The sequence below is a fragment of the Falco cherrug genome, chromosome 10, assembly GCF_023634085.1.
Source record: "Falco cherrug isolate bFalChe1 chromosome 10, bFalChe1.pri, whole genome shotgun sequence".
NCBI lineage: Eukaryota > Metazoa > Chordata > Aves > Falconiformes > Falconidae > Falco > Falco cherrug.
The window spans coordinates 22123290-22143790 of record NC_073706.1 but is presented as its reverse complement, the minus strand read 5'-3'; the positions used below and the strand labels follow the sequence as shown (position 1 = coordinate 22143790).

The 20501-nt window shown below is 40.3% G+C and overlaps 1 protein-coding gene across 3 annotated transcripts in view; it reads right to left on the bottom strand.

Moving 5' to 3' along the window:
* The window catches only part of PRMT3 (protein arginine methyltransferase 3), a 63931-nt gene extending 43640 nt beyond the window's left edge, over positions 1–20291 (bottom strand). For all 3 annotated transcript variants that reach the window (XR_008734146.1, XM_055722219.1, XM_055722220.1), the window contains exons 1-9: positions 20203–20291; positions 19967–20090; positions 19175–19257; positions 17819–17868; positions 16401–16503; positions 14344–14497; positions 10914–11055; positions 7784–7849; positions 1709–1830 (exon numbers count right to left, since the gene is read on the bottom strand). Coding sequence is in view for 2 of the 3 variants with exons in the window: in XM_055722219.1 (XP_055578194.1) it covers positions 1709–1830; positions 7784–7849; positions 10914–11055; positions 14344–14497; positions 16401–16503; positions 17819–17868; positions 19175–19257; positions 19967–20090; positions 20203–20257 (899 nt within the window). In the remaining variant the exon portion in view is untranslated. The remainder of the gene's footprint in view (positions 1–1708; positions 1831–7783; positions 7850–10913; positions 11056–14343; positions 14498–16400; positions 16504–17818; positions 17869–19174; positions 19258–19966; positions 20091–20202) is intronic.
* Positions 20292–20501: the final 210 nt, after the last annotated feature.

The following is a 20501-nucleotide window of genomic DNA, read 5'->3' as shown; positions in this document are numbered from 1 at the left end:
CACATATGCAGGAGGGTAGCAGCAGGTCAAGGGAAGTCATTTTCCCTCTCCATGTGACACTCGCAAAACTGTGAGTATGGCATCCAGTTGTGGGCTCCCCAGCTGACAAGAGAGTTGTCAGTTGACAAGATACAAGAAGAAGAGAGACTGACATACCACCAGAGCAAGTCTGGTGAAGGGGCCGCCGAGATGATGGGGGACTGGGGCAGATGACATACGGCGAGAAGCTGAGAGAACTGGGTTTGTTCAGCTTCAAGAAGGGATGGGTTTCTGACGCCTACCTCTGTCTAGCAGAGGGGTGAAGAGATGACTGAGCCAAGCTCTTACCTTGTATCACAGGGACTGGATGACAGACAACAGAGAAACTGAAACAATGGACGCTACAATTCGATATTTCAAAAATAAGAGTGAGGCTAGTCTAGCAGGACATTTTCCAGAGAAATTCAGACAGAAGTGCAGTGTTCAGAACTTGACTAGTCAAGCCCTAGGCCACTCATTGCAGCTGATTCTGCTCTGATAAGGAGCACTAGACCAGACACTCCCCACACTCCCCCAGGATCCTGTACTACTCCATGATGGTTTACATGGCATGACACATCTTTGCAGTTCTCCTGGAAACAACTGTTCTCAGTGACTCTGCAGACTGTGCACGTATCTGTACGCGTGCTCTTCTTGGGTTTGTGGTTTGGTAGTTTTTCTTTTGGTTGGTTTGCTTCCCACCACCCCTACCTGCAGGAAAAATACTGCAGTGCAATGGTAATCACTTTCCAACTAGCATGAAAACCAGAAGTCAGTAGATTTCTAAAGGAACAAAACGCGGGGTAATATACATTTACTATTCCTTAAACATACCAATGTACAGAGAACCTTACTAAAGAACAGTTTTCCACAAGTTGAAACTAAAATACCACATAGTTACAGGGTCTGATTGCCAAAGAAAGCTGCATTACATGTCTCCTTTTTATGTGCTAAAATTGGTAAAAACTGAAGCATGACAAACCTTTGTTTAAAACAGTTCCAACAAGATCTAAAATGTATCTGCTTTTAGATGAATTGAGTAGAAGTTAAACAGAACATTTTTCTCTAAAAATAAAATGTCTCTTTCTATAGTCCTAATTTCTATACTTCTGCAAAATACTTACTATAAAATTAATTTTAAGTTAACATAGAATATTAAATTCTAGAAATTGTATTGTTATTTAAAATTCCTATACAGAAATAGAAAATTAAACAACTATATATACACACAATTAAACAACTTTTATCAGGTTTATCTAAATTGGAATGTTTCTTTAATTCAAAATAGTGCTGCCAGGAAAAGCTTCTTACATCCTTTTGGAACACGTCTCAACTCTCCTGTTTGTTGTCTGAAAACTTACAATTTTATCAGTACTGACTTTAAAGTGCAAGAATGGAAACCAGACTGGCAGCAGTCAGTTAGAACCTCTGCAGCCAGGCAGCAGTGGCCCTGTGCTAACATTAGGAGGAAGGTCTGAGAAACATCCTGCCTTAACTACAGCCCTGTTTTAATTACCCCTACCAGAGGAGCAAACAGCTTTAGTGCACATCAAAACTTGTGTTAATTCTTAGGACAAAGAAGGACTTCAATGAAACACATACTATGTGATAGGGGATCGTTAACTACTAACAGCATTTTAATAACTTTTTACAGCAACATTTACCATACTTCCCTGGAAACTTTTCTTACCTAATGATGTCCATGGCCTGATAGACAATTTCGGATTGGTCTACTCCAATCACTTTCTTTGCACCTGCTTTGGCAGCAAACATGGAGAGTATTCCCGTTCCACAGCCAACATCCAAAACCACCTGAAACAAATACACAGAGGTAAAAATAAACACCTTATTCCCCTTGCTAGGATTTTTCTACTTGTTCTGCTGCTACAGTGAGATACCATATACAACAAATGGTTGCATATTCAAAGATATTCAAGTCAAACCGCAGTTCTAACTCCACACCCTCGACTACTTTTCACAGGTAGACAACAAAACAGACTAGCTCCAGCTGCAGATTAATTCAGTGAATATTACAAGCAATTATTTGGGCAACAACTAAGAAGTTACATGAATAGGAGAAACAGGAAATTGTAACCTTAGCAATTTAACTTACTGAATCACTAATAACTGAATTTAGCACTGAAAAAACATACTCTAACTGCAGTTTCTCATTAACAGTCTATTCTGAAACTTATCCAGGAATCCTCCGCTGGAAATGGCCACAGTCCCTCCAAATGGCTATGGCTCAAAATGACTGAATTCCAAAATGGTAACTGGCACAGTTTTAACATCTGGAAATATCTTCTGCCCAACACCATTTATAATCAAAATAGGACGAAGAAAAAAAAAAAAATCCAAGAAGATGGGATCCCCAAGTTTCCATGAAAAAAGACTGAACTTCATCACTATGCTTGAAAAAAGTACACCCAACATAGCAACAAGACTCATGCGAATGCTTGGTTATGACATCTCACATATTAACATATTAGCTACTGTAGGAAGACAGGAAAGTTTAAAAATGCACAGCGCTTAAGAAATAGTACCAAATATATTAACAAGTGGAGTTGAGCTGCCAGCAGTGTTCATAAAGCAGAGATTTTACAAAGTAGCCTTGTTCAGGCCTCAATATCATTAATATTTCTTCTAACTGCTGGAAACTTCTCAACAGCTTAAAACCAGACACTTTTAATCTTGAACGTGTTACAGTAGATTTTCAGGCTATGAGTTTCATATTGTATGTTTTCACATAAACACAGAATTGTTGAGGTTGAACAGGACCTCTGGAGACCACTTAGTCCAACCCCCTGCTCAAAGCAGGGTCCACTGAAGCCAGTTGCTCAGGACCACGTCCAAATGGCTTCTGAGTACGTCCAGGGCTACAGACTCTCCGGGCAACCTATGCCACTGCGCCACTGCCCTCACAGTAAAAAAAACAGCGTTTACTCATCTTCAAAGGCAACTGCCTGGAGTTCATCCTGTGCCTGTCACTTCTTGTCCAGTCCCTGCGAGCCACTGAGAACAGTCTGGCTCCACCTCCTGTCCTCCCCACCACCACCAGGCAGGTACACACCCCGAGATGATGTCCCCTGAGCCTTCTCTTCCCCAGACAAAACCACCCCATCTCTTTCAGCCTCTCCCTGTATCACAAATGCTCCAGTCCCTTCATCACCTTTGTGGTCTTTCACTGGACTCGTACTGGGGTACCCAGGATTGGGCACAGCACCCTAGAAGTCATCTCCCTGGGGGACAAGAGAGGGTGCATCTCTCTTGACTTGCTGATGACAAGCCTTCTTCCCAACCCAGCCCAGGAAGCTGGTTGGCTGCCTTTGCCACAGCAGTGCATGCTGCTGGCTCGTGGTCAACGCCTGGTGTTGACCAGACCCCCAAATTCTTCTCTGCAAAGCTGCTTGCCAGGCAGCAGGCCCTCAGCCTCTGTGGGTGCGCGGGGTTGTTCTTCCCTCCCCTCTGCAGGGTTCTGCATTGCCCTTTGACTGCCCCAAGCCCTCCGCACAGCAGCCCCGTTGGCCCATTTCTCCAGCCTGTGGAGGTCCTGCTGAATGGCAGCACAACCACATGGTGGTTGTGCACTCTTCCCAGTTTTGCATCACCTGCACATCTGCTGAGGATGCATTTTGTTGCACTGGCCAGATCATCTTACTGTTAAGACTTCCACTTCATATAATTAAGCTTTACTAATGGCATTAAAATATTCTAAGCACTAAACCCAAAAATGTTCTGAAACCAGAAAAATCAAAATAAAATCCCTAAGCATTAAGTACATTCACTCATATCCTGCATAGCATTCAAGCATTAACAGAATCAGAACTGGAAAGACAGACTTCCTTTCTCACACCACAAACCTAAACAACAGAGTAAGCACAATTTACTAGAACACTTGTAAGATAACAAGAACATTGAGTCAGAAGTACTAATCATAAAAATCAATTATTAGAAAGGAAAACTTATTTCACCGTCTCTCCTTACAACGCTGGATGCTGTGCTAAAACCTGTCCTCACAGCTTTCATGTCATGAATTTTTTTTTCCACAGGCAGCATCACTCAGTAATCAACCCCATACTTGAGAATTATAACCCCATCTTAGAAAATGTTTCAAGGCAATAATGAACCCTACTAACAAACCTTCTAGCGCATCAGCTGTAGAGCATTCTTGCTTTGGCACAACAAAAAATTGCATGCGGACTTTTAAATTTCACCTGACAAACAGCACGAAAGTAAATACTTGAATGCTCTGCACATTAAGTCTGCTTGCCTTCCCTGGCACACAATTCTCTATGTTCCAATGATGGATACAGAACAGTGATTCTGGAGCCAGCATGAACAAAAAAAGCTATTTATCCTTAGTGTGAGTTTCTGCTCTGGTGTACTGGGAAGCAGTGACTGAGGAGTTGACTGCCACCTGTCTTCACAGAGCAATTTCCAATCTGGAATCAGACTGAGAAACCCCCACATTAGTGTGATGAATATTTTTACAGCATCTTGCTTAGAGGCTGGCTGTGGAAGTTGCAGACAGTTACTAGTTCTGCTTGCAACTCTTTGCAGCTACGTTCCAATAGCAGTCAATTCTACAACTCATTCACGAGTTATATATGAGTACGCAATGGCTACAGAAATCCCTAGAGTGAAGTCTTCTAGATCCAGGAAAAAAAAAATTAAAAAAAAAAAAATCAATGTTCTTACAGCTGCTGAAATCTCACCCCCCCCAACATCATCTATTCTAACACTTTACCCGTGGTAGTTAACAAAATTGCTGAGCCATGAAAACTGAAAGTTCGAGCCAAAAAAAAAAAAGCTGTGAAAGAATGATCTTGATGTGCAGTTGTATGAAAGAGAGCAATCACCAGAAATTGGAAAAAAATCAAAACAGACACCACTTTGGACAACTGCCCTGGTCACTTAAAAACCCAGATGGAACACATCTAGCCTTCGGCAGGGGATGGGGTGGAGAAAAAGGCAAGGGAGAGAAAATGTACAAGCTGGAACACATCTGAGGAACAAAAAGACAAGCAGAATGATCGCCAATTAGCCTAAGGACAAGGGTCTACAGCTAACGGACTCTTGCGGTGATCGCATATGGCCTCTCACCAGAGATCTGGAGCAGCTGGACTGGCGATTTGACTATACCATAATACACTGCAGTATCACATCTTTCTCTGCAGTCTAATCAAAACTGATATTCTAACTTTTATTAACAGAAAAAAATTACTTCAAATTCAAAAAAACAGGAGGTCAGGTAATTTAGCTCATTAAGTCCATCAATGAATTTCTAGGAGGAACAATGTTTAAAAACTCATTTCCCCCCCTCAACATGACAGTGATGCCTGCCTCAGACGTCTATTCTACAACAAAAGCTAAGCATGGCAATAGCGCTTTAGTAACCAATTATTTTTCCACCAAAACACTGCTCTTGCTGTAAAACTGATCGTATTTCCTTTTACTGATTAAGGCCACCTTAACTACTCCTGCCAGGTAATCTGAATTGTCCTGTTCCCAACTCAAGTATATCTGACAGGCTGAAAATGAAGGCAGCCATCAGAACTTATTCAAGTTTTAAGAATTTCTTTTCAAAGCTGAGAGAGAACAAACAGATCTACTGGTTCTAAATAAAGTATGTACAATAAACCTACATATTCTGTCACCATCTCTTACCATGCAATCATACTCTTTTGGATACTGCAGATATGCATCAAAAGATAGTACAACCAATTAAGCTATCTGAACAAGCTCCTCCCAGCCCACATCACAAATGTCCTTTCAGGAAAAAAAGAGCATCACTATGTATTTTCTAGGGAGGAATACCATATGGGAGTTCTAGTAAATATGGTATCAGAGTCATGCTTGTTGGTGTTTTTTTTTAAAGTGTAATCAGACATTAAGGGAAAACAGCTAATTTCCTCAATTTGGAAGTTTCACTCATCAATATGGTTCTGAGACCATTATATAATATATAAATTAAGCAAAACATCTTAATAGTTCCTTCAGCAGAAGTCTAACACGTCACTTCAAAGCTATATCTCTGAAAGAAACCCCATATATCCTCCATAACAGCGTGCCAAGTGAAAGCTACATCAACATTTCGTCAGACACAGGAAGTTAAGTGGTGGTTAAGTTAAGAAGTTAGTAACCTGGATGGAAGCAGGTGAGATGGGATGTCAAAGCAATTGAGAATCTTCCCTTCCACTGAACTTCAACACACTATGACAGGCTTGAATACACTATGAATTTGAGGTAATCTTGATCAAGACACTGCTGTAATAACACCAAGTTCAGAAACCACTTTGTAGATGTTGCAATAATAGACAAGCTTTTCTTTAGAAGTGGAATGCTTTCATGTGAAATAATAGAGAGTAAGCACACACATCTCCTGTTTCCTCAGCAAATGCATCTACAGTTGGGGCTGAAGCAACACTGTCTGTAACAGTTCATCCATGTTTTGTTTTGAATATTACCAGTATACCCATACAGCAGAGGGGAAGTACAAAAAATGCTGAAAAAAGTTACTGTTCCACTAGGACAGTCATTCTACGTAACTTGAGAACGGCCCTGCCCTGCAAAAACCAGCAGTTATCAATTTTAGGGGCAGCTGTGAGACTATAAATTTCTCCTACAGAAGTTTTTTCCTTTATTGATCTTTCTGCTTTGTTGGATGTGCCACCCACCTATGCAGTCACCTTCATCTTTTAAGTACCTGGCAGCATTATGTTTCTACAACACTTGCTTGTTCTCTCATAATTCAAGAGCTTATAAGTGTTCAGTAGAAACAGGCTTATGACATGGATTAAAGCAAAAAAAAGAAGAAAGCTCTTTTCTTAGTATCTTTTCTGCTGTAGTCACCAACAGAAAACCAAGACAAGACATGCAAGGACCATGCACCATATCTAGCAAAATTTCCAGCTGAAGAGTTAGCAGATGGGTGCACTTTAATTACTTCCACAACCATTCTGAAGCCTTCTACTACCTCTTACTAGCAAAGTCTCAATCAAAACCAAATTAAAAAAATCAACATCGATTGCCTTCCATCCTGATTTCACCTTAAAAAATCTCCATACACAGCTTAAGAACAGTAAACACTAAGCAGAGGAAAGCTAACCCAGCACAGAAGGCTGCACAGCATAACTCAAAACAACAAACTCATCAGAAATAGCCAGCAGAAATACAGAAGACAAGTAGAGCATCATAACTGTGCAGGGGTCATAACCATAGTAAGATCATAAAGAAACGTCAGTGCCATCTCCCCTCGCCACAAGTGAAACACTCATTCCTGGTTCGAAGTCCCTTAATAATAATAACCGCCTCGTCTGGAGAGACGAAACATTAATTCAGTAAAGATCAGTTGCATATGAATTCTTCCCCAGTTCCAATCACACAGTGTTTCTAGGATGTTTTTACTGTATCGGGCACAAATTAAAATCCACTTAAATTCTGGTAATAAGGCCCTCTAAGATAGATTCCACTTCATATACTGGACAAGCAAGGCTCATCCCCACCAACATAATTAATGAGCATCCCGACATGGCACACAGAACAATGACAATAGCCATCAGCACTGCTGTTATCAGCACTTCACACCCTCCAGCAGTTGAATAGCACTCTAGCACCTAATAAAGCCGGAGTACCTTAAATCAAATCTTGTCAATGTGATACTCTGTTACCAAAGCTACAAAGCAGCCAACCTGAAGGATTTCTACCACCTGAGAAAAAAAATAAAGCACAGAAATTATTGTATTTTCTGAGCTGTTTTACCTACCTTGTCCTTGAAGATATGTGGGTTTTGATAGATGAAGTCACGATAGCTTTCGGTACGCACTTTATCCTATTATTTAAAGAATAAAAAAAAAGCATTCACTTTTTCTACTTAGGTAAAGCATACTGTTCAAAAAATGCTCAAAAAATTGCTTTTTAACTTGGCCTAAAGGTATTTTTGTGGCTACTGCACTTAGAAGGGCTCTGCAATCACAACACTTCCTGTACAATATTCTTTCAGAATTTATTGTCTTTGCAAGTGAAGCCAGTTAAAACCTCTGAAGCAAAAATAAGAAAGCAGCTTACAGTTCCCTGATCTGCTGCACTTGATTTTGGATGTTTCAAAGTTCTTAATACCTCTATCACCACTTTCCAGGAACAGCAGTAATAGAGCGGCAACAGGGCATCAGCTCTACATAGCAACCTTCTATACCATGGTAAAAATTCGAGTCACGAGCTCAGAATGTTTTGTATCATCTCATTCTCTGACACTCCTGTGACACACAGATTCCTTCAAAAAAAGTTATGGATCAAATTAACTTTTCCTATTTCTAAACCAACTGCAAATTTGCAAACCTGATAACAAGCTAGTAATTGAAGCTGTACAGCCTATTCTATGAAAGTCTGCTATAATAAACAAACTTAACTGTAATACAACACAACCTGAGAAGCTGGAATGTTTTCAGGTGTTTAACTAAACATTTATAGCATCTTAGTATATGAAAGCAAGCAATATAGCTCAATCTACCAGCAAGGTAATCTATTAAAGCATCTATTATTTTAATATGCATCAGGAGGTACACAAATTGAGAGTCAAGTATATGTTTTGGAATTGCAACAGCAATTCCAAATACAACCAAATGCAATTCAAGTGTTAAAGCAAAGTAAAATAAAAATTTTAAGCCATTTTTATCTAGTAGAGACAAGTCTATAAATAATACTGTATAGTATAAAATCCAACTGCTTATATTTAGTTACTGATTTTCTACTATGGCAGGTAAAAATTTTTAGAAACAATACAGACACTAAAGAAATTTTCTCTAGTGAGAAATAACAAAGTCTTTGTTATTATAAAAAAGACGACCAAACCCAGAGACTGAGAACAAAGGATATGTTCATAAAAATTCTGGGGACAAATTATTTTGAGGCTGGAAAATTCTGAAATTCAGTTTCAAGTTTAGTAGAATTATCACACACAGTGACTCCAAAGAAATATTTAGGGATAACTTCTGATAACTGTGCTTTAAAAGTACACATAACTTAAATGAATTAAAAAATTGAGGATCCTTTAAAAACATACTGGCTTACTATGATGCTATATTCAGAACAACTATTTTTAGTACTTCACCTCTATTGCAGTATGTAACAGGATTTGCTGAAACAACCAAAAAAAGTTTTTTAAAAAATAAAAGATTTGGAATATTCAGCATCAATCGAGAAAGCAGTCAGCTGCAAAGCTTTCATCCTGCCCACTCATACTGCCTCAGCACTGCCCCAACTTAATCAATACAATTCTAGCTGCTGTCACTACTATATGCACTGCTGCTCGAGTAAGGCACCGTTGCTCACTTCAGGCATCTCTAGCCATTCTCTCACTAGCCATTTCAACGTAATGCTTTTTTTGTTTTGTTTTTAAATAAAATGGTAAGGAAACTTATGAGGTTGATAGTCAAGAAATTCTTGAACAATAAAAATAGAGCAAGGGAAACACGAGCCATTCGGCCAGTGTAAAGTAACAATACCGTTCACCCTCTCAAGTGTTTGCAGCAAAAGAAAATCAAATTGAAACTTTACTGTACCACTACCAGGCATAAAGAAAAAAAGGTTTCAAAACTGTCAGAAACAGACTTAAAAATCAGACAGCAAGACTGCTTCCTTAAAAATTCCAATGTAATTAAAAAAAGTGAATACCTAGCATATAGGAAAAAACTCAATGCACACATGATAAAAAGCAATTGTTTTCGTATGTTTGGAACATTAAAAGGCTTCTTAAAAGCATTCTGACAAACAACCCCTGAAAACAATAAAATATTCTTCTCTACCAATCTCCTTGTTCAGAGATGCAGAATTATTATAAGCTTTACTAGGAAACTGAAAGGTTTTTTCATCCTATAGCATCTCAAATGACACCTTTATACAACCGCAAAACCAAACTTTTATAATTTTTATTTATCTTCAGGACTTAAATTATATTTCTCTAGATTACACATTTTGGAAAACGTACTGCTGCAGACATCTCTGTGCTTCTTTAAAATCCTTCCTCTTCAAACTGACCTCATGCTTATAACTACTCTTACAACAGATTCATGCATATTTCTACATTGGGGCGACTAGATTATTTACAAAGCATAAATTCTACCTCTATGGATAAAGTCACTTCAGAACTCCATATTCTATCTCCATATTAGGCAGGAATTTTATTTATTTATGCCTTAAAATGATAAAACTCTCTTTTCTGATTGTCACAACTATGACACTTTCTCCAAAAGGAAGCATTAAGCAATTTTGATTTACATGTCAATTATAAGCTGTAAGGTTTTGTGGTGGGGTTTTTTTTTGTTTTGTTGGCTTTTTTTTAAGTTAAAAGGGCACACACAGGTTTGCCTTTGAAGAGTTTTAAGCATTTATTTTTTATCTCATGATATAAAAGGAGCATACAATTTTTCCAGCTGTTCAATGTCACGTTATCAACACGCTGCACTGTACACAAATATCAATAACTTCTGTTTACCTAGTGCAATAGGAAACCACAATATTTGAGAAATGTGTTTGCCTATGGAAAATATAAACTCAAGAAAAATATTCACTGTCTGGACCATGTTTTATCCTTTCTCTTAAGCACCCAGGGAAAAGCTGCTTTTGGCAAAGTAAGGTTGGGGTACAGATACTGTAATATATCTTCAAGCATATCTGTAGATTAAATGATTTTATGTTCCTAATGCTTCCTGTAAACAGAATTTATACAAAGGAAACACAACTGAAAAAAAGATCTCTCAAACCAACACCTAAGAAAAAACTATCGTGTACAGAAAGGGTTAAAAATGCAGCTGCTCTGCAGTATATTTATGGGCACACAGCCCATTTCATTCCATCTCTCCTCTTTAGTCCTACTAAGATGCAGTTGACTTTCTAACCTTTAGCATCTCTTCGTGTATCCCATAATGCCCATAGGAGCCGAAGTAAACACCATCCTCATCCTCCTGAAGGTCTGCAATGGCGCTGGATGACGAGCTGCTCCTGACATCTGCGTTCATCACAAAATCCTGTGCAAATTGTCTGTAATCAATTTAAATTATGCCCTTGAGACATGTTTATGGGACCGTGAAAAAGAGGCGGGGGGAGGGGGGGAGAAGGGGCTTGAAGGGGTGAGGAATCCAGCCTGCACGGGGGCTCGGACAACAATGGGGCTGGATTTAAGCGTGCACATCTTCCCTCTGCCGGCTCCTCCCGGCTGCTGCACTGCCGTTCTCCTTCCCTCACCCTCCTGCAATACCTACTGTCTGCCTTCAGCCAGCAAATACCGGCAGTGCAACATTTGGACTGGGTTTCTCGTTTCAAAGAGGAGTTACTAATGTTGCACTTGCTCGTACAAAAGCTAGTACCGCAGCGGTCAAAACAACACGTGGTTTAGGCTGCGTGATGCACCGAGCACAACAAACAGCCTAAGACTAACAAACCACACCATTCTGCGTGACTAGCGGAAGGTACAAGACAGCGCTTTGCAGCGGAGGCGTTTGGGTGGAAACAAACCAGAGCTAAATTTCAATTCCTTGAATTTCATGGTGCTTATTTTTCCACCTCCACGGCCTTGCATTCCTAGTACGCATGTTCACTTCTCGTTTTTCAAAGCCGTTTTGATGACAAACTACACAAATCAAGGGGTTTATCATGAAAACGCAATTAAAAGTTGGCAAGCAAACAGCTCATACTATAGCCATAATGAAATGAAAAAGCATACATGCTTCAACCAGACAGTATTTCTCCATGGTCTACAGTGCAACGTCAACACCACTTGCATCCTAGATAGCTCCAAGACAGCCAAAGCTGACCTTCAGGGGCCGCCATACTTTCTTAAATAGGAACCTAATTATAGAAGCCGTCAGTAACATCTCATCACCAATACTATCCTTATAGAACAACAAAACCAAAAATACTATTTCAGTTCTGACACCTCAAACACACCTCTGCTTAACTAGTTTGGATGGGGAGGAGAAGGCGGTAAAGGAATTCGTATTAGAAGTTTGTCAACATTAGTCTGTCAATTCATATTGTAAGTTAGTCAATAAGTCTGGATCTTATTTTTAATATTGCTTTTGACCACAGCAGTTTGCATTTTCCTTACCTTTAGATAAGTATCAAAATTATATTAAAACTTACATGAAATAGATACAATTAAGTATAATGAGCCTTCTGTAACATTTAAACCCAATTTTAAATGTAAAATCAGTTAAAAAGGATTCAAGCAGTAGTTCCCCCAGTCTATGAGTGCAGCACAAGTACCAAACAAACTCTAGAGATGTTAAGTAAAACCCAAAGCCATAACCTCTAACCAGGGGGATTAAAAAATTCAGGATGTACAAGCCATGCTCTTAAATCTAGGCCTCCAACTACCTGCCTTTGCTTTGTACCCCTTCCAATTCTCATAATTCTACAAGTCTACTCAGTCTAGCAAACTTGGAAAAATGTTTCTGCAAAAATTATTTCATATTCAGCTAGTGAGTATCCTCACACTATTATTCCCAGGCTCAGGAGGCAACAACCTCTAGGGTGCTGCATGACTGATCCTGAACAGGTAGTCATTAAAAAACCTAAAATATTTTTTCCACATCTTAGAGATCAGGACCTGCATAATGCAACCACGTTGTAACTCAAGTAAGTTACAGTTCCTTAGTCTCCCAAGAAGGCTCTGCAGATGGGTATAGCATGAGAAACCTCCTGGATCTAGCTTTTTGACTCCAGAAGCTGAAGTCAGCTGATAAATACCAGTACAAACCTATTTCCATGACAGAAAACAAAACAGGTTACCACAGATTAAGGTCCTGTACAACATTCTTGCCCCACATCAGACTTCCAAGCTATCTTTATTTCACAGAGGTTTACCTGAAATAAAACATCTATAGATGGTCTCTTTCAGTGGAGTAACCTCCAGCACAGATCAGTATCGCTATGATTACATACAGCATGTAGACTACTACAATGCGACTGGTTCATCTGTCCATAATTTAAAACTGTGCTACTTCATCAGGTCTGTATCTGGCTATTTTTGCTGCCAGCCAATCCCTGCTGAATTGAAAAGCCTGCACTGATGAAGAAAAATTAAAGGCTCCCTTTTACAACAGCAGACAATTTGATATACTAACCTCAAAAAGAAATCTATACAAGCCTGATTAAAGTTTAGAGAGCTGAAAAGAAATTACTACTGATGACCTGAAAAGATCTTTCTTTTAAATGAAAATAAGCATAAGAATAAGACAAGACAACACACAGGAAAAAAAATCCAAGTTTTCCAAGTAGGGTCACAAAACTCTTTCTTTCTTATTATCTATGATGAACTAATGCATAATGTACACATATCAGAAAAGTGCTGTCCACTATAAAGTACAATTTGCAGTAAGCTAAATCCAACTGAAGACAAAACTGTTTGGTTTTGACATGTGTAGTTGTTCACAGCCAATAGGACTGGAATGCATGAATTTATTTTGGTACACTTAGTTACTACTAACATAAAGTATGTACTCTCAAAACATAGAATGAGCCCTCAAATCTGTTGCACAAAACAAGGTTTTTGCTGCTTTACATTTCCACAAAAGAACGCAATTTTTTGCAATTCACTTAAACACAGTTTCAGTTACTTGATGCCCGATCAGTGTGATCTTGACATGACACGTTTGTACAAGATTTCATCCTGTGTGGCCCAGATGAGAAGTTTATGTTCCCATTTTATCCAGCATCATCAATCCCTATTTTGAAGACTTCAAGATTTATAAGTAGCATGTACAGCTATGGGGATGTCCTGATTCCTGATTGTGATGCACTGAATAACCTAACTAACAGAACCCGCACTTGAGACTGAGAAGTTGTTTTATTAATTTCATTGAGGGTTTCTGCAAACTGTAAGTTGATCTGCCACTAACAACCACTGTTTGCAGGCATCTCTGAACACATTTAAAGTCCTGTATTTAATGTCAACACCTCTCTCTTCTCCATTGTGTACGTCTTCAATGTTTAAATTCATATCTAAAAGGACTAGTAGAAAAAAGTGTCTGAAAAACAAAGAGTGGTCTGAAGCAGAATACATGTTTCCAGGCCATGTGCTTATTTAGTATTCCTTAAGCATACTTTGCTCTTTCAATTTGTGCAGTTTCTATTAATCAGCTACAAGACATTTACTAATCATCTACAAGATAAAAGTCAAACCTGCAGTCCCAACACAAGTCATGAGTTTCCTTCCATAGTTATGTTCTACCTCTCCTTTGAATTCGTATTGGTCTTTAAACATCAACATCTCACCTCACCTAGAACACATCAAATAAAAAACCCCAAAACTTCAGTTTAAACACTTACTTCATTTTTTGAAGATCATCGTGTGCTCTAGCCAAGGCTGCTTCTGCAAGTCTTGCTCTGTGTTCTGCACGTTTTAATTGTTCAAGGAGCATTGTGCTATCATTTATACCATTACAAGGCAAAATGTTTGCAGGTTCACAAAGGTCTTCTATATCTGATGAAATGGGGAGGAAAAAAAACCCACAAACCTACCAGTCACATACTGCTTCAAAGCAGCTCATAAACATATGGTGGCTTCAGTGTTGCCACTTCTGTGTTTGGATGATTTGTACAAGTCTGTTTCACAAGTAGCATCACTGAATTTGATGACTAACTGCAGAATCCAACACCACTCAGTAAAAGCAAGTATGCTAGAAGCAAGCTATAAATTAACAAAGCAAAGCAATCAGGCTTCTTTAAATACCAGTGTTTGATTATCAATAAAACATTATGTTTAGACTGTCATTAAGTTAATTACAGTCCTATACTCTACTTTTCCAGTTATGTTATTCTGAGGCCAAAAATAATGCTGATGGTAGAAAGCAAGACAGTATAGAAATTTAACATTTTTTAAAATAATTAGACTAACTCTTAATTTTTAAACTAATTCTTCAGGGTTTTATAAAGCTTTTGAACACACAAAAGTCACAAGAGCATGAGTAGAGTAAATCTAGATGAAACATTGCTTTTTAACTACCAAATCTCAGACTCAGCACTATTTCCCATTCACCTCTTGCTCAATCCAACTGGTGATTTCAATATATGTCAGCAGATTAAAAAAAAAGGGTGCTACTGTGGTTTTGGCTATAATAAGAAGTTACTGACAGCTTACTGGGTAAAAGACTTCATTTAAAAAACATATATCTACTCCTTCTAATCGTGGAAGACTATTTGGCCCATGGTACTGAAACAAAGCACAGATACTTAAGATTTCAGAGGTTCAGATCACCCCCATAACACTTCAGCAACTGTGATGGTGCCTCAAAGCATCTCAAAAGCCTATAGCTTGGGCAAAAAGCACACATTAGGCAGGAGCTGATACAGTGAAATTCCTCAACTAACCAACCAATGTCCTCTACCATTTTATTTCTGCTATCATGCAGCAGGGCTCACTTAGAACCACTGTAGAAGCAGAATTCTATGCACATGCAGCATGTTACACCAGGTTGGTCCAAAATAGAACCTGTATAAAAGACCAAGATTATTTTCAACATGGCAGATAACTTGCTCCTTACTTATACATCGTGGTTTAACCCCTGCCGGCAAGCAAGTACTACACAGCTGCTCGGGACAGGGAGAATAATCAGGAAAAATAGGTAAAACTCAAGTGCTGAGATAAGAACAATTTAATAAAATAAATAATATGAAAAAATAAAATAATAATAATGAAAAGGAGAGGGAAGGAGAGGAATAAAATCCAAAGAGAAGCGAAAAAATAAAATAAAATTAAGTTACGCACAATACAATTGCTCACCCCCTGGTGACTGATGCCCAGCCAGTCCCTGAGCAGCAATCGTCAGGCCCCAGCCAACTCCCCCCTGTTTATAAACTCAGCATGACATTTTCTGGTATGGAATATCCCTTTGGCTAGTTCCATCAGTATGTTACCAAAATCATCCTCACACCAAATCCAAAACACGGCACTGCACCAGCTACCAAGAAGAAAGCCAACTCTGTCCCAGCTAAAACCAGGACATTATAGTATACATTTTTAAATGAATGCATCTGATTTTAAATACCTACATTTAAAAGCTGCATAAATCTTCTAATGAGGCTTAGGTGGAGTGCCTCTTCAACCTGCTTCATTACTACATACAGCATCTCTGCTGTGAACACCGTATCTACAAGTTAATGCAGATAACAAGACAGGGCTATGGAAATTTCAGTCATGAAAAACCAACCCAGAGTAAAAATTTCAGAGCATGACTTTGTGTCATTATTTCAGCTAGCATGTGGACCTTCTCATGTATGTAAGCCAACTGAATAATAGTGATGATGCTTCATATGACAAACTCTGTCAATATGACATTCAACCCAGAATTCTGCACAGTCATACTGAAATGTATTTATTTATTTACCAAACTGAAGCAGGAGATCATCTTCTAACTCCGGTTTCAAATATTCCTCTCCTTCCCAAGGCAGCGGGCTGCTGAGAGAACTCAAATATGCTCCTGTTGGTTTCTAGACAGAATGGGAAGAGCGTGTAAGCTACGCTTCTTTAAGAACACCAGCCTTTCGTTTTCATTCAAGAAAATAAGGCAAAGATCTGTTCTTCCACCTACTGAAATAAACAGGGTAGCATCAAAGAAGTTTTGTAGCAAAGGGTGTAAAAGCCTACTACTTTTCTTAACTAGCAAGAACAGTGAAGAAATGAGCTTCTGGCTTCCGTCCTGGCTCTGACAGCAAGTACCCTTCTTAGCGTACTGACGCTGCAACCACGGTGACCAGAGAACAGCATCAAACTACGCCTGTGAGCTCGTCTGGGTCCCAAAGCCCAGGGAGCTACAGGATCAAGGAATTCAGTACAAGCAGCAAAGCACAGCAGATAAGACAGACATTGAAAAACACTTTTAGGATTACACTGCTATTAGGAACTAAGTTTAGCCAGATGCTTAACTATCAGACTCATAGCTTACAACAGGGCTAATCAACAAAACCAAGACACGAATCATGCTAAGTATTTTTACACAAACAGCGCTGTAGAGGCAAATGTCAAGAATGCTATATTCTTTCCAGTTTGCATCCAGCCAGTAAATACTTTGTCAGGAAAGGAGAGGTCATGTTGTGGACTTCAGTTTTTCTATTTCTGCATTTACTTTGCATAGCTAGTGATGCCCTATCTATTTGAGGATTCAGGATTTGAAAATTTAAGTAAAAAATTATTAATTAGGTAAGATGATATTAAGACTAAACCTGAACAACCAAAGAACATTATTTCAAAGTCACGTAATATAAAAAATATGTCTAGGTCTAACAACTGTAGGTTCCCATCAGCTTTCTACAATCTGGTGTCATTTTAGCCGAGATTAATTTTAGGTTCTGTGACCTAAGGGAGCAGGTGTAGACCTTACTAACAGCGCAGTAGGGGTCTGGCCAGCTCACATCCCCAGTAAAGAGTCTTTTATACCAACACGCTGGCATGGACTGAGAAACTTCAGTTATCAAGAAGTGAACCCATTGCTGGAGTAAGACAGCAGAGTCAAAGGCAGACATGAATTAACAGAACAACATGATACTACATAGCATAGGCTTTTTGCAAGTCTAAACATCCTCTTCTGGCAACAATATAACTCATGTTAATTAAATACATTTAAAATGAAAACAACTTCACATTTAAATAAACCAATCAACAGCTATTTCAATTCCCATGTATTTTATTTCTAGAAATAAGAAATCAAGATTTCATATAGTTACTAAAAACGGGCAAATTGGAAGCACAGCATCTTGATTTCTCATTCTCCAAACACTGATCGTAAAAGCAACGTGGCACACCTACCTTTAATCTAATAAAGTTTATTAGTTTAATGTATCCATAAAAATCAAGTCCTGAAAAGAAAGAGAGAGTGCCTGCGTTACAGCAAACCACACACATTTTAAAATTACTTGAATACTAATTACTTGTTCAGCTGGGAAGCTTCTCCTTGGAGTGTACATCATTATCTAGTGCAGTCTTCCTATCTTGAGTTTGCCATGCACATTTCTCTTCTTAGGATTCAACTAGGAAATTCTCATCCTCAGGACAAACACATTTGCCACAGATTAAGAATGGAACACATGCCAACGTGGTTATGAACAAGGATTTAATTCATCTGGCAAGTAACTACACCAGGACTTGCTGATGTTTTAGGCTGCTGTGCTCCTTTATTCATATTTTTAGCTTTCTACTTACTAAATTTTAAACTTACCCCACTCATCAAGAATACACACCAATATGGGTCTAGAACTGCCACCTTGCTCAGCAGTAACAGTAGTTTAAATATAATTATGTAGCCTCCTCAAGAACGGTGACTCAAAATGTCTTCCATTGGATTTTAGACAGAAACCAGAAAAATCTGTATGTAAAATTGTAAGATTTGCTAAATGCCTCACATAATTCCCATCCTCTTCTCTCTCTCTCCTTTTTAGCGCGCACTCTTAAAATAGCAGTTCTCCAACACTGTTTCCATTCACCTGCTTTCCAGTTTTCTTCTATGTGCTATAAGATATGGATTTCAGGCTCAGCAGTTCAGTACTTACCTTAGTCTTTCAAAGCCCCCTCCCACTTCACATACATCCTCCTATATGTACCTTTCTTCAGTCACCACCTTGACCTAAATATACGACAGCTTCAAGTGAAAGCCAACCTTAAGCTCCACTTGGAAAGAAGGAAACAGACACTGTAGGGTATGTCTTCCTATGATCACCTGAGGGTAAAAAAGCCAGACTACCAACAGCCATTTAAAGGACACCAGCCGTATAGCCCAGTTACTTGACCTCTTGGTCTCTGCTAAGCTACTGACGCAACACTACAACTAGTCAGACAGGAGTTCCCAACTGATCAGGTAAGTAGCTCTTACTCCAGCCTGCAGTAGGCTGGCTCAGGTTGATCAAATAGGCAGTGGGGACTCAGCACAAGCCAGCAGAGATCAATCTTACTTTTGCTACTAGTCAAGCGCTTTACCAGTACATAAAGCACATGGGAAACGGTCCATGTAAAGATAACACATAAGTGTTTTTCTACAATAGCTTATCTTTTTTAATCTTGGAATCTTCAACTACAACCAGGAAATCAGAAACAAGCTGATCTTCACAATTTTTTTTAAACAAAATGCCGATACGCAAATGGAAGTGGCAAGTTGTGAAAAAAACTTACCATGTTTCTTGACCACATCACAAATACTGAACTGATGCTCTGTTTTGCAGTGAGAGAACACGCATTCGGCAGAACTAAAGAGCCTGTAAGTAACAATTAAATACACAGCATTAACGTGTTTAGAAGCCATAACACTCTTAAGCATTTTACATGCTCTTTTCCAGCCCACTAAGCAACACATTCAGAACACATCATTTTTACCTTTAAGAAAGCGCCAACGGGCACCTGTTTACTCTCATGCCTCACACAGAAGCTGCTACCTTGTTTGCAAACTGTTTTGTAGCAACAGGTAACAAACAGAAATTTTGATGGAAAAAACTACAAACGAGGTTAACTTTCATGAACTCTTTGAAAGCAACGACAGCATTAAACCTGAAATCTACAGGCCACACATATAGGAGGGGAGCTGGCCAGCTACACCTGCTGCATGAAAATAAAAATTCACAGCAAGTTACTAACGATGGGAGAAGATGACAGAGAACTCGAGAGGAGCTTCAGGGCGAGGAGAGGAGGATTATCTGCTTTCTGCTTTACTCCCTCCTTTAGTCTGGATGTAACAGACCTCTTTGGCTCTAGAGGCCCTGCACCAGACCAGGCTGGAGAGCGCTGTTGCACACCACGCGTTACTGCCTCCCCGCGGCGGCCCCGCCCGCAGGCCCGGCCCGGGCCCCGCCCCCCTTCCCCGCGGGGCTGCGCGGGTGGGACCGTGCCCCGGGAGGGCCCCGCATCGGGCGGGGAGCGCAGGGCCAGGGCCAGCACGCCGCGGCAGGGGGGCTGCCCCCGCCGCCCTACCTGTCACAGAAGAGGCAGCGGGTCTGCAGGCCCTCGGCAGCACCTTCCTCCTCCTCCTCCTCCCAGGCCCCCTCGCCATCGGACAGCTCGGGCATCTCCTCCTCGGCGGGCGGCCCGCTGGGCCCTGTGGAGGCCACAGCAGGGGACCGTTACTGACCAGCGCAGCTGGGTGGGTGGGGGAAGAAAGACAGGGGAAGGGAGAAAGAGGAGGAGGCGGCAGCCGCCCCGGTACCCACCTGCAGAAGCCGCGCCGGCCGCCCGAGAGCCCATGGCCCCGCCGCCGCCCCACATGCGCCGCTTCCGGGTGCCCGCCCCGCCCACTACATCAACGCGCAGGGGCGGGCCCGAGGGCGTTAGCGCGCGCCCTGGCGGTTCCCGCCAGCGGCGGCACGTAATCGTTCACACCGCTGTGAGGGGCTGAGGCGGCGCCATCTTGTGGGGGCTGCGCTGAGGGGCACGGCGAGCTCGCAGCGTCCCCGCCGGCCCCGCTGCCACCCGCCGGCCCCTCGCCGAGGCGGCCTCCGCTGTTCATTCG